The sequence below is a fragment of the Branchiostoma belcheri genome, unplaced genomic scaffold (assembly GCF_001625305.1).
Source record: "Branchiostoma belcheri isolate BF01 breed outbred unplaced genomic scaffold, Haploidv18h27 scaffold25, whole genome shotgun sequence".
Lineage (NCBI taxonomy): Eukaryota > Metazoa > Chordata > Leptocardii > Amphioxiformes > Branchiostomatidae > Branchiostoma > Branchiostoma belcheri.
In genome coordinates this window covers 1,221,657-1,235,800 of record NW_017803854.1, presented here as the reverse complement: position 1 = coordinate 1,235,800, position 14,144 = coordinate 1,221,657, and the positions used below count along the sequence as shown (strand labels likewise).

The 14,144-nt window shown below is 41.3% G+C and overlaps 2 protein-coding genes across 3 annotated transcripts in view; both read right to left on the bottom strand.

Annotated features, from left to right (window-relative positions):
• Nucleotides 1–2,157: 2,157 nt before the first annotated feature.
• On the bottom strand, nt 2,158–8,110 carry LOC109471470 (DDB1- and CUL4-associated factor 10-like). The gene is made up of 6 exons (XM_019770800.1): nt 7,751–8,110; nt 6,681–6,794; nt 6,001–6,198; nt 5,378–5,569; nt 4,671–4,866; nt 2,158–3,942 (listed from the first exon to the last, which is right to left on the bottom strand). The coding sequence occupies exons 1-6, from the start codon at nt 8,014–8,016 to the stop codon at nt 3,550–3,552; spliced, it is 1,359 nt and encodes a 452-aa protein (XP_019626359.1). The 5' UTR covers nt 8,017–8,110; the 3' UTR covers nt 2,158–3,549.
• A 757-nt stretch (nt 8,111–8,867) lies between these two features.
• Nucleotides 8,868–14,144, bottom strand: part of LOC109471441 (protein O-GlcNAcase-like) — a 14,731-nt gene continuing 9,454 nt past the window's right edge. For both annotated transcript variants that reach the window (XM_019770753.1, XM_019770754.1), the window contains 6 exons: nt 13,485–13,570; nt 12,104–12,208; nt 11,634–11,725; nt 11,103–11,298; nt 10,460–10,625; nt 8,868–9,999 (listed from right to left, as the gene is read on the bottom strand). In XM_019770753.1, coding sequence (XP_019626312.1) covers nt 9,863–9,999; nt 10,460–10,625; nt 11,103–11,298; nt 11,634–11,725; nt 12,104–12,208; nt 13,485–13,570 — 782 coding nt within the window. In that variant the 3' untranslated portion in view covers nt 8,868–9,862. The remainder of the gene's footprint in view (nt 10,000–10,459; nt 10,626–11,102; nt 11,299–11,633; nt 11,726–12,103; nt 12,209–13,484; nt 13,571–14,144) is intronic.

Sequence of the window (14,144 nt, the reverse complement as noted above, 5' to 3'; positions counted from 1 at the left end):
GATATTTTAGAAAAGATATAAGTCTGAAAGGAGAAAATTTTCTGTTGACTACCACATTGGCATAATGGTAGAGGCAGACAACCCACGCGGGGAGAAACCCAAGCCGTAAACAAAGGAGAGTTTTCGCTAAGTTTTCATGTTCAAAAACGACCAAAAACGGAAAGTAACTGGCAACTGACGAACAATTATTTTGCTGTTAACTAAATAGACAGTATCTTGGTACAAAATAACTTATTTACGTGGTTGGAATTCGCTGTGGCGTATGTCGGTCGCGCGAAGCAAGTGTTCACCAAAGAGCAAAAACATGGCGATGTCGTTCTCTTCCACTTTTCGACTAACAACAACAACAACTACTAGTAACGTGGCGATTGCGGAGAAACGATGGCGAAAGCGGAAAGACAGACGCCGAACTTATTCCAAAAGGTGGAAGTGATCCGACTGGCAGAGTGAGCTTGAAGAAATCGTCGAAAGCTGAGCAGTCGATAGAAATTTGTTTGGAGTTGAAAGTTTGTTGCTTGATTTGCTTTCTTTTCTTTAGCCACATGTAGTACTAGTATGTACACAGTAAATGACAACCAGTGATTTTGTATGTTTTAAATTATGTGAATGCTTTCATTGTCCCAGAATAGATGAACTGAATATGTTGAGTGTATGTATCTTTGATGTCAAGTTAATGTTTCCATGCAATATTTCTGTATTTATTATTTTTTTCAAGCAAGTACAAAATAAAGTACAACTAAAGCAAAAGAACAACAAATTATTGAACTAAGACATGTACATATAAAAGGGGTGTACCTTTGCAAATGTATGTATTCATATGTTTCAGAATAAAGACATCACTGTTGGTACTCAAAGCATGTGTCCCTTTTTTTGGGGAGGGGGGTCAACTAACCGGCTGTTTCTCTATAGTGGTCACCTGGCCATAGTGGTCAAATTTGGCCAGTCCCTTGAGTGACCACTATAGGCAGGTTTGACTGTACTAGTAACTGTTACGAGTATGAGTTTGTGCTGGGACTCTGCGCAGGACTCATAGAACTGGACAAGTACGGGCTGCACTACTACGTCACAACCTTAGAGAAACTGCTGGGGGCGGCGGAGGCCGAGTAGCAGTGTTCTGGCCAGCATCCAAAAGATGTACGAGTATGAATACGAGTTTGTGTTGGGGCTCTGTGAGGGTCTTATCGAACAGGACAAGTACAGACTGCACCACTACGTCACAACCTTAGAGAAACTGCTGGGGATGGCAGAGACTGAGTAGCAATACAAAATGGCAAGCTCTGCTCACAAAAAATCAGAAAGATGTACAAGTATGAGTTTGTGCTGGGGCTCTGCGCGGGTCTGATCGAACAGGACAAGTATGGGCTGCACCACTACATCACAACCTTGGAGAAACTGCTGGGGTTAGCAGAGACTGAGTAGCAGTGTTCTAGCCAGCATCCAAAAGATGTACGAGTATGAATACGAGTTTGTGCTGGAGCTCTGATCGAACAGGACAAGTACCACCACTACGTCACAACCTTAGAGAAGCTGCTGGGGGCAGCAGAGGCCGAGTAGCAATACGAGTGATCACTGTTTTTGAAAAATCAGAAAGATCATGTACGAGTATAATTAGTATGAGTTTGTGCTGGGTCTCTGTGCAGGCCTCATCAAACAGGACAAGTATGGGTTACACCACTATGTCACAACCTTAGAGAAACTGCTGGGGGCGGCAGAGACAGAGTAGAAATACAAAATGGCAAGTTCTGCTCATGAAAAATCAGAAAGATGTACTAGTAACTGTTACGAGTATGAGTTTGTGCTGGGACTCTGCGCGGGACTCATAGAACTGGACAAGTACGGGCTGCACTACTACGTCACAACCTTAGAGAAACTGCTGGGGGCGGCGGAGGCCGAGTAGCAGTGTTCTGGCCAGCATCCAAAAGATGTACGAGTATGAATACGAGTTTGTGTTGGGGCTCTGTGAGGGTCTTATCGAACAGGACAAGTACAGACTGCACCACTACGTCACAACCTTGGAGAAACTGCTGGGGTTAGCAGATACAGAGTAGGAATACAAAATGGCAAGTTCTGCTAATAAAAAATCAGAGATGTACGCGTACGAGTTCGTGCTGGGGCTCTGTGCGGGACTCATCGAACAGGACAAGTACGGGCTGCACCACTACGTCACAACTTAAGAGAAACTGCTGTGGTCCGTAGAGACTGAGTAGAGATTTCATTAGGAGATGCAGGATTGTCATTCTTGACTATCCTAATTTTAGACTCCTGGTACATGTAATTTGATTACTTGGCTTTCAGATTTTTACAGGAAATCAATGATACCATCATAGGAACCTGAGTGGTACATACACGTTGTACTGTAGTTCATTTTGGGGTCTGTGTAGCTGTGGCTATTCTGACTAAAAAATAACATTACAAGAGTCAAGAGGGCCTCCATACAAAAAGGGCGAGTTCTGCTCATGTCATGAAAAATCATGTGAGTTCTTTATTTGGACATTTTCATTTCGAATGTCATTTTCAAACCCACAACACTTCCAAGGTTCTTCTACCTCCATAACAGTAAATGTAACATTGAAGTCCTTTACAAAAGACTACAAGTATTTTAAACCTTTAAGTTACAAAGTTTTAGCAAATTGTGAATTCCCACATGTCCAGGTCAACATAACCCCATCATGAAGTCAAAAGACAACCAACCTTGTAAAAAGAGGTATAAATTCTCGTTGCATCAGAATTTTGCCTGTTGCAGACCACATCTTTTCCGACCCAACATTTGAAAACTATAGACAGGATGTTATCCTTAAATACAATCTTAAATGAGACGTTCTGCTGAAGTGCTATGCCAAGTGCATAATGGGTTTCGTGCAGGCGCAGTACGCTCTGCTAAAGGGTGACATTACCAATTGTGGACCAGTGATGCTGTCCTTAATTTGTATGGCATGGCATACTAAGTAATAGTCTGTATTTGTGGACCAATAATGATTGTTATTTCACTTGGTTTTGGCAGTTCTGGTAGTGCTTTATATATAATACAAAAGTACTGATTGGTCTGAAATCAACTCTTGTTTGTGGGTGAAATATTCTGAACGTTTCTGCCTACAGAAGTCTCTAATTCAATCAGGCTCCAAAACAGCCGTCAATGAACTAAACTACCATACAAATTCAGGTCAATTTGTAGTACATGTACCTGCTGAAAATTCTAAGTTGATTGTAGAGCAGCATATGTTTCAACAATTTTCTTGATTCTAGTTACCAGTACAAAAGAGCACTTGGTGCCACTTCAGGCAACTTTGTTTTAACTTGGAAAACCATTTCAAGATTGTACAAAAATCTTATTTGACATTTCCAGCAGTATGTAGCTGACACTCAGGTTTGTAAAACTGAAACAAGTTTTTATTTTTTATTTTTTATACAGACTAAAACGATTGCTACTTGAGCAATTTTCTCAAAATTCATTTGATTACAACCCGAGAAGTAATTTTTCCTTGCAAAATAACATCACTATTAAAGGTACATGTAGATCCGACCCGTGTTGCACCATTGTTCAGTCTGACATCATAGGGTCGGCTGGTAGAAACATATTTTCCCGCTCAGGCAGCCTGAGACAAGCATACAGTGAATCGGGGAGAACTTTGTCGTGAGAACCGTGTCCGCGTGCGTCACCACTGTTTTCACTTCGTACAACTGCACGGGTGTCTCGGGGTGGCAGTCACAGAGTTCGCTACACTTGGGGTCGAAGGCGAGAAGCCGCACGCCGTACCCGAACGGCGAACAAACCAATCGTCCGTCGTCACTGAAGCAGAGCTCCTTGATGAAGCCTCTGCCGACGTTGGCCTCTTCGATGAAGTGCGTGAGGCGGGGCCGCGTCTGGTGCTGCGGCATTTTTTGTCCGTTTGTGACGCCCGGTTTCTGTTTGGGAGAGTCCTGCAGGTCGTGTACACATGTCCACTGTGAAGGAACAAACAGAGACATCATCATCATCTGCTCTTGAAAGTTAATCTGTGTTGGTAGAAATCATTATGAAGCAAGTTTAAACTGCAATTTCCAACACAAAAAATTAGACTTATCCAAATTTTCGACTGTACAACTCCAGTATTTGTCAAGGAATGAGCAATCCACTGCTCATGGAGTCACGTGTTATCTGCGTGACGTCACGGAAGCAGTGGATTGCTCATTCCTTGACAAAGACTGGAGTTGTACAGTCCAAAATTTGGGTGAGTCCAATTTGTTGTGTTGGAAATTGCAGCTTAGACTTGCTTCGTAATCATCATCTGCTGTGCAGTTCATTTTCTACTTTGTCAGCCTACAATTCATCTGGTGGTACAACAGACTTATCCCATAGCTTGTTAAAATTGCTAAGAATGCAAAATAAATGTACTAGAGTACTTTCTAAAAAATTTCACAGACATACACTCAGACACTAATTTTGACTGACAGTTCACACCGGGCCCAGTGTTTCTAATCTGTTGTGCTTCATGCTAGAATAGCTTCAATTTGATGTCACAAAAGGCATGTAAAATTGCTTCAAAAACGGCAGCCCAATTGGCTGCATTGCGTCAAGGCATCATATTAGAATTGAGAAATACATTGTATGTGTATTTACATAAAGTGTGATTCTAAGCCTCCCAAAGGCAAAATTTGTACAGACTGCAAAGGAGGCTACAAGAAGCCCTCACCTCAGAGTCGTCGTCAGGGCTGGTGTACCTGGACAGCGAGCACCAGCCCTGCGGGTGGACCTGCAGCGACGTGATGTACCAGTAGTTCTCCGCAGGCACAAAGTCAGTCACGATCTCCACCCGGTTCCGCGCCAGCCGGAAGTACGCCCCGTCCGCGTCCTGTCCCGCCACGCTCGGCGCCTGCTCGATGTGGTACCTGAAGGAATAAACAGTGGTAGAAATCCTTTTTTTCAGTGTTATGCAATATTGCAGAATGTCAAAATTTAAAAATAAAGTCCGAACCTGAACCCATGGCATATGCAAAATTGAATTTTGGCAAGCATTTTAAACTATTTGAAGACTACAAGCAAAATTGCTCATTTTTATTAGTCAGTAGTAAACACAACAGCTCTTAAAAGAATATTATGCCAACCCCTTTGAACCCCCAGCCTGTTTTTTTCTGTCTGCAAAATTGCAGGTTGCATAATTTTTCTTCTGCAATATTGAAAATGTCTCTGCAGACTGCAGGTGGGTATTTCTAACAAAGATGAATGAAGGAATTATTTCTGTGTCGTCCTGCGTTTCATGCACCCGGCCCATGTGTGCTTATACGACACCATTTGATAATACAAATTGTACATGAACAAAAGAGGATCAGGGGTACAGAGAATTACCAAAATCAAACCATACACAATATGGATGTACAGATATAAAAAATCCCGAACTACCAGCGCATGTAGTTGGCGGCGTTGAAGAACTTGAGGTCGTCGGCCATGTTGGAGAGGTCAAGGTCGTGGATGACGATGAGGTAGCCCATGGCGGTGGACATGACCATTTTGGATCCGTCGGGGGTGAGCCGGGTCCGCATCAGCCCATGGGTGTGGAACACCCGCTCGTGGGAGCACCCGTCTTCCATGTACCTGGGTCAAGAAGAAATTGGAAATTTTGACTTTTGGAAAGACAGTGTAGAAATCACAGCCTAGGGGAGTCCAATTTTTGTAATCTACATGTACCGTGGTCAGGGTTCTTACTATGCTGTTGGAGCATACTAGTAGGGGCCTCCTAGTCCTACACTGTCATTTGGATCCCCTATGCTGTGATTTAGCTCCCTTACTTTTTTCATAAATTTTTCAAGAAATAAAAATTTGACTATAAAAGGAAGCTACATGTCTGACCACTTGGAATTTACCCCTCAATAAGCAGGAAATACTTGTCTCAGAGAGTTATCAGTTTTAATGTTGAACGCGTGCATTTATATGCCTTTTCAGTCAGAAATTAGGTGTACAGCTCCAATTTTGGGTGCAGTCAACAAAAGTGCAGATGCACCCAGTACTTTGAGCCCAGTACTTACTTGTTAATATCCCATGTAAGAACCCTTCCATCAAATCCCGACGTCAACAGCAGTCCACTTTTCCGAGAGTACTCAATGTTTTTCACCCAGTTGGTGTGACCCTTGAGTTGGCAGATGCTTTGCTTGAGGTTGCGTAGATCCCAGAGTGAAACGGAGCAGTCGTCTGAACACGTGGCAAACATCCTGGCATCTAGGAACCTTTTGGGCAAAAAATGTATGGAACATAGAGAGGTTATAACTTAGTTTTGTGTCTACATGTATTAAGTGATGTTATCAAGTTGTTTTAAATTTACATTTGGAACAAATGCACATCATATATATATACATATTGTTCAATGCAATACAGTATATAGACAGCTAGAGGGATGGATGGGTTGGACTTCGATGATTATAGTGACTTCAATTTAAAGAGGCGCTTAGAAGTTAGAGCTTTCAGTCTTATTGAGAGCCAGTGTCACTGATAAAAGGATGCTACTTGATCATGTGGATGACATCTGACCACTTCCAAAATTATATCCAGTTGCTTGAGTTACACTCTAGTAACTGTTTTTTGATGGTATCTTATATTTATTACCTGGATGTCTAACATTCTTCGACCCTCAACTTATAACATATACCCCACAATGCATCCCACTGCTCGTAATATGCAGTCTGAACTATGAATCAGCTTATTGTCTGACCTGATACAGTTGACACAGTCCAGGTGAGCCCTCTCCATCTTGTGGAACTGTCTGGTGGTCAGTGGGTCGTACAGGAGGACATCTGTGTGTTCACATGCTGCAGCCAGAACCTTCCTACACATGGAACAAAAAAATGGTGTTTGCAAAGCAAATGTATAATACTTAAGTAAGTATGTTGTACCTTAACCTTCACCTGGTCTAGCCCAACAAATTACTACTCTGTTTATCCTTACTCAAATACATGCACTAGTATATGGTATAGGCTTGGGACTACTCCCCAGCCCTGCCCTGCTAGATAATGTATAAATCCAACACGTTACCATGGTGACAGACATCTGGTCCATGTCATGACTTTATTTTTTTGCAACCAAAGAAGAAGACACCAAGCAAAAACAATATGTTTTCCTTCTGCAAAAAAAAGATAAACATAAAAACACCTGTGATGTATGGTTAATGTCTCTATTTGCATATTTTTGAGGCAATGCATTTTATGTATTTTCATGTTTTACATGTGGGAAAACAAAATGTAAACATTCTTGTTACTTCCAGGAACGGCAACAGTAGTACTAGTATTGTTTTGGGTGGCTGATCTGTGGGTTTGTGTCTGTATGTGTGGACGGAGTAGGTTGGTGATAGGGTTGGTTGGTTGGATGGGTGGGGTGGGGGATTGGCAGGAAGAATGACAGGTCAAAAGGTCAGACTCAGGAAATGGGGTGAACTTGAAAGTCTCAGAGGACATTATTATCTGGCAGGGAGCAAGCAGGAATATTAGTCAATTTATAGTGGTTGGATGCATGGGGGAATAATTTCAGGAAGGAGTCAGGATTTTGGAAGTAAATCATATTCTTTTCTACAATAAGTTTCAGTTAAAACGTGACTTATTGACACTACAATATTTTTGGTATTCAGGGTTAAAATTTTCATAAAGAGATGACGTAAAATATGGTACTATTGTCACGGAGACTCGCACATGGCGTGCGCATGTGTCGTCCGTGCGTGCGTGTATAACACATGCATAAATAATTTTTACACATTTTGGTTCATTTTCAGACAATAAAACCCTTTCTTACCCATCTGGGGAGAACTCTAGGTTGAAGACGGCTCCGTGTGTGTGTGGTCTCTTGCTCTCCTCCACGATAGGAGCACCGGGCCAGTGTCTCCGCTGTAACGTGGGGTAGACCCTACCAATAAAATCACTCTGAGCACGACTCGCCTCGCACCCTCGCCTGCGCCCGAGTTCCCGGTTTTTCAACCAGCTCAGGCAGAATTTGTGCATATCTACTGCCTCGCTAGATCCGTTGGTGTTCTCCGCCTGTCTGAGGTTTGATTTAGCCATTTTAAGGACTTATTTTTCTTTTCCAAGTGCTTTTCTCGGCGTTTACAAGAAAATACTTCCGAAGTGTCTTGTCAAAACGACTGCCATGTTGGTTTTGGACGCGCCCATTTTTAATTAGGGAGAGACTATCGTTTTCTTTCTTAAAATTAATCTAAATCATCGCGTAATTTGCCTTCACCTGTAAGTAGTAAAAATTTTCAGAAATAGTTATGTTATTTCTGTGAAAATTTATAGGCTACGAAGATTGATCTAATTTTGCCATTCGCTAGCTCATTCCACACTTCAGCAACACCCTACGAAAATAATGGAACCGTCTCTTAAAACTTGCAATGCAACTTAGGCCGCCAGGTGGCACTGTCTTTAAAACCCTGACTTGCCATGTTGACTACCCTTGCTTGATCTGTACTATCTGTGTATCTAATATCGTTTGTAGATTACAACAGCTTCATAAAAATTAATTCCTGTAAAATCCATGCAGCAGCTCTACTGCTAGTGTTTTTTCTGGAGTTAAAATATCGAATACCATGCAGCATAAAATAATTTCCTTATGACTGATAGTTACTTAGTTGCTACCCTTGCTCTTGCACATCTGTAGAACTTCATGCTACCCATATTCGAGTTACTAACTCGATGGTAAGTAAGTTTTGAAATCAGTGTTAACTATTTTGCAACAGTACGACCTGTAACTAATTTTGACTACCGCTACAGATCATTGGAAAGTCACATTTCGAATTAACTTCTTGATATGATGTAATACAACTTAGTTGATCACTACATATTCCTGTTACTGCTGGTTGATAGGAATGTAAATAAGTTAACACAAAACTAGTTAAAAGACTCACACAGATCACCACTTTTATTGCATTTTTATTGGTGATGAACCAAATACTGTTCTTGCAAGGCAAAGAATAGATTCTAAGTCTGCACATCAAGTCTTTTCTGGATGTTGTCCTTTTTGTCATAGTAACAACAATTCCAGTAAATCTATCAACATTTATTGCCTTCATAAAAATAATACTTGTCTGGGATCAGTATTGGTCGACAATAAATACATCCTTCTCTGGATTTACTCACATTACAGCATTTCTTCTTAATTGGCCTTTGGAAATATTTCCACAAATGAAAAAAGTGTAACGGATCGAGTCATAGTGTAAAGGGTAAAGTAACACAATGCAAAGAATACTGCAATATTCTTATTTCTGTAACGAATGGTAGAAAATAAAGACTAAATGTTGAAGCATTTTCAACACCTACAAAGTCACGAAACTAGTCACAACATGTAACACTATTGTCAAAGAAACAAAGCAATCTAGAAAATATGCACCAGTATTCAGAAACCATAATGGTGCGACTGCATGAAGTGGTCATGTATGATAACAGAAAACAGCACTTCCATTTTGACCAAGGTGACAGGGAAAAGATACAATTGTCAATAATCATTTACTGCTTGTCTCCAAGCATATTACGATAGAATATAGCTGGCATTTTCCTTTCATGTGCAATTCTGTGGGTCTCTCTAAGTCTTACAAAGAAAGTCAAGCCGTCAAAGTAAAAACATAATTAGAAGAACATTTTCTTCTTTTGGGACTTGATCCCAACTTATCGTAATACCTTCAGTGAAGATATAGTGTACAGATGTCCCTGGGAATAACACAAGCAAGCTGCGAACCCAACTTCACCACCACATGTAGTACCAAACAATATCATTGACTTTATTGACTAAACAGATCGGAGCACAGCAACTGAGAGGATTTAGTCTGAAGTAGGGAAATTCAGAAGGAATATTTTGAAGTCGTTGGCTTTGTGAAGAAGACGTGTCATCTTGTACTGCAGTCTGCTTCGTCTGTTAGAAGGATCTGCCAAGGATGAGAACTTCCTCTGAGTACTCGTCTAGCATGGGGACATCAAAGAAGCCCATCTTGGTGTAGAACTCCAGCATGCGCTTGTCTCCAATGTTGACTTCACAGTACACACCGTTGGAGCCTGTGAAAAGACAGCAGGAGGCTAGTTAGTATTTTACCTTCGCAAATCTCTTTCCCTCTCATACAAATGCTATGGTATCCAAAATTCCTCATGGAAATAATTTTTTTTAGAGAAATCTCTTCACCAAAGTTTACTTTCAAAATATGACTTGAATGACAGGGAACCAACACATGAAGGAATTGTTTGAAGTTAAAACGTTTGGTCTGACAAAGGGGAAAGGTTCTCAACTTGAGCTTTCGACCAGTCACCCTAGTCTTCCTCAGAGAAGCCACATGTCAAGTCTCACTAGGTCAGCCTACTGATGAAGACCAGAATGACTGGTCGAAAGCTGTAGGTGAGAACAATTCTCTTGTGTTGGAGCAAAAGTTGTAACTCTAAACATGTAACCACCAACACAGATGACCATCAACAGCAATCATGGTATTTACTGCAGATATTAGGGACTAGAGAACTAACGTACCGTTTGCCTTCAGAGCAGCGAACAGACAGGCCATCATGTTCTTGGCCACACCAGGGTCGTCCATGAGAAACTGAGGTAGCAGACTCATTCTCAGCAGGGAGGGGAACCTCTTGTACAGGTTCGGGGGGAGGTACACCTTGTAGTTGTGGAAACTGTTGATGATCTCCTGCAAGCAGAACAATGGCACTTTGTAAAATAAGAAAAGGAAAGTATGTTGATCCAGTTTTAGCTCACTTATCTCCTGGTTGTGACAGAGAAGACAGACACTATGTCATTGTAACAGGAAAATTCCCCCACATCTTTTCGACAAGCACAATGAATAGTGGACTACAGCTTAATGTCCTGCTCTAAGAACTGCGACCCCTTGCAGTAGCCTGCACGTCATGTATATATGTATACAACATCAGCCTGTAGATGTGTTTGGGCCCTGTTACAATTCTGAACACCGATTTTGCACAATATCCAGCCTTTCAGTAGGGATATCACACTGTCAGGGATATCTTAAATGATTCAAAGAAGCTAACATTTCTCCATAGGGTTATTTCAAAATCAATCAGCTACAAATTTAGTGTGCAAACATTTAACACAGAACTGGTGTGATACAGATAAAGGCTGACTGATGACAATGTTGAAGTACACATACCTCAGCGGGTGACAGATTCCCCTCTGCCTTGGGTTTGGGGTACTTGTTGCACAGGTCGGTCAGCCAGGCCACCTCAAACTTCTTGTAGAAGTCCTTAGCGTCCAGAGCTGCCACCACGTACCCACACACCTTCTCGCTGGCATCGAGCGCCACGAAGCAGAACTCCGGGCTCAGGGTCAGGAACGATCCCACCAGCCTGTGTAGTGAACAAAGGAAAATTGTGTTCCTTAATGTCTCTGTACCAGCTTTACTTATTTGATCTCAAGGTCATTTTCATCTCAAGGTTGTGTTCGTTAAGCTATCTGTACTGGCTTTTCTTCCTCCATACTCAACTTTCTTATAAGCCATAGTTAAAGGCTATAGAATCCAGTACATCTTTCATTTCTGACTGCACTACATACTGTTATACTTTGTCATTAAGATGAACTAATCACTACGCAATGAAAGACAGAAAGTAATGGTGACATAACTTCACACAGTGCACCTCAGAAGAGGATGAGTAAAGAAAGAAGAAAAAGAATCACTACTAACTTGTCTCCGATGAGAGCTGGATGATCTGGAAACACGTCTGTTCCATCCAGGCCATCATCACACGTCTTTCTACAGACCTCATACACATCATCCTGCAAAGTACAACACCACGGCTGAGTGTTTGGCCCTCACTACTGTAAAAACAGCTGTGATCTCTTCAGTTCATTCAGTGATTCACGTAAGACAAACAACAACCTAAAACATGTCATTCTTTCTTTAGTTTTCAGGTTCAGTGTTCTTGAATAGGTCATTGACTTCATTGAATTGTATGAAAGCTAAATGAGTTCATAAAATATAAAGTGTGTTTTCAATTTCACAGCTGGACAGAACTCAGCTGATCTCAGATCATTAAAATTAAGGGTAAGTCTGCTAACACAACGCCACTTCTGCAACTCTATATTTTTCTAGGTAATCAAATGTAGTTGAACATTATCCACAAACTACATGTTAGAGCATAATAAACAGCGTACCTGATCAGTGTGCAAGTACGGGCGTATGATGTAGATAGAAGACTGTGGAGACTCGGGAGCTCTCTGCTGGAACAAGTCCCCTGCACCATCGATGGGTAACAGTCTCTGTAGGAGAGGAACATTCAGAAAAACCACGTCAGTAATGTAACCCAGACTGTTGCTGTGGGAGAACACAGAAAAGTTTAATGATGACACTGCAATACAACTCCCCTGTGGTGAAAAGGCAGACGCATCTTTGCTTCGCAGTCCATACAGCGCGGACATGCAAGGCAAAGATGAAGAAAAATTATCTTTTTTGTTGTAACTTGTAATGGTATTACAGTTCCAAATGCCATTCAGAGTTCTCACAAGGATTCTTTGCATACTAATTATAGCGTAAGGGTCAGGTGCAGAAGGAAAACTTTCCATGGTGCAATAACACGACCATGGAAGTTACATTATATTCCTGCTTTTTGAGGGACAAATTGTGTAAAGTTGTGTTTTCCTCCGTTGTAGCTTCATTCTCAAGTCAAATTTTAATTTTTTTTAAAGATTTATGAAGGGTAAAAAGGCTCTCCCTGAAAAAAGACACTCAAATAGCCTAGTGAGAACCCTGCCATCAAAGAATACAATCACTTGCCCTTTGGCCACAGAGGAGAAAACTCCTGCTTGCTTGCCATAGTAATTAATACCGGTTAAGTCTTCTGGTCACAAGAATGCTTTTGTATTTATACATATTAACAGTAATTTCTTCATATCTGTTGATCAACCTAGCATTTGCCAAAACTTCTTTTACTGTTGACATGAGCGATCCAGTTTTGAAAGCATTTTTAAGACCAGAAACTCATCGCGAACAATTCACGTCAACTGCTTGTTGATGTACGCAGAACTGGGGCCAACCTCTCACGTAGCTAGAAAGAAACTCCTGTTTATTCTGTCTGCATTTCTGGTCTGTGCAGCACACAGAATCTGGCTGCCCAGAAAGATTCCAACAAGGGCCAAGACTTTAGACAGGGGTTTCCTTCTTTCTCAGTGAGTTTAGTCTTCACAAAGTACTTGCTTGTCTCCTAAAAACCAGTAAAACATGAAGGAGGCTTTAAAGAACATTACCTTATCAGAGAGAAATATTTTAGAATCAGTAGGTAGCCAAAACTCCTTTACTAATGTAGTAGTGTTTGTATTTAACAAAGTGACAACTGCCTCCAAGTTTTACTGGTTTGAGAAGACCTGCAACTTTGCGAACACGTTTCACGTCAAACGCGCCACGCGCAGCGATCGCTCGCAGGAGCTTGCAGTGCCATAGACGAGCAACTATGCCTGTAGTGTTAGAACAACAAAAAGGTCAATTTTCACAAAAAAATGAATGTATCAATTTCTCAGAGGGGCTGCTTGGAGCCAATACCTGTAATTCTCCTGTCAGACCTCCTCGGAACACCCATGGCTCTTCTTTGCCGTGCAAAAAGGCATCCTTATAACCCCTATTACACCCTAATAGGAAATGATGGGAAGGAAAACTGTAAGTGTAAGGCTCACATATGGCAACTTTTGCACAAGACCACTGTTCTGTCGCAACATGAGCAATGCAGCCGAGACTACAGTATGGACAATTTTACTAGCCACAATCATTTAACTGCCTCATATTTTTATTTTCAATCATTTAATGGCCAACAGGAACGTGATTGTCTTTGTCTGCATTGCTCATTTTTATCAATATGTATTACTATTAGTTTGAATGATTTTCTTATACCTCTAAAGGTTAATACGATTAGCAATATCATGCAACAGCTGTTTGCCCTTTGTCAACAAAATGTGAATTACGTGTCTTTCTCTGATCTGTGCGCAATACTTCAAAATCAGTGTGCTCGGTCTCTCTTTCTCTTCTTTTTTTTTTTCTTCCTTTTCTTGTTTAACATGTTCTAACTTTGGGGATCTCGAGGCAAACAGCCAAAGTCTAACCCCAGGGCAGGAAAGTCACACGTTTGCACAAAGCCGGTTCCTGCTCAAGAACTGACAATTTTGCCGGGTAAGCACTGGTTGGGCTATTTCTAGAAATGGACACAGT

Coding starts and splice junctions, on each gene's coding strand:
- LOC109471470 (XM_019770800.1), bottom strand. CDS start 8,016: ATGGCTAAATCAAACCTCAGACAGGCGGAGAACACCAACGGATCTAGC. Junction 6,795..7,750: donor CTAGAGTTCTCCCCAGATGG/GTAAGAAAGGGT, acceptor TTCCATGTGTAG/GAAGGTTCTGGCTGCAGCAT. Junction 5,570..6,000: donor CTTACATGGGATATTAACAA/GTAAGTACTGGG, acceptor TTCTTGACCCAG/GTACATGGAAGACGGGTGCT.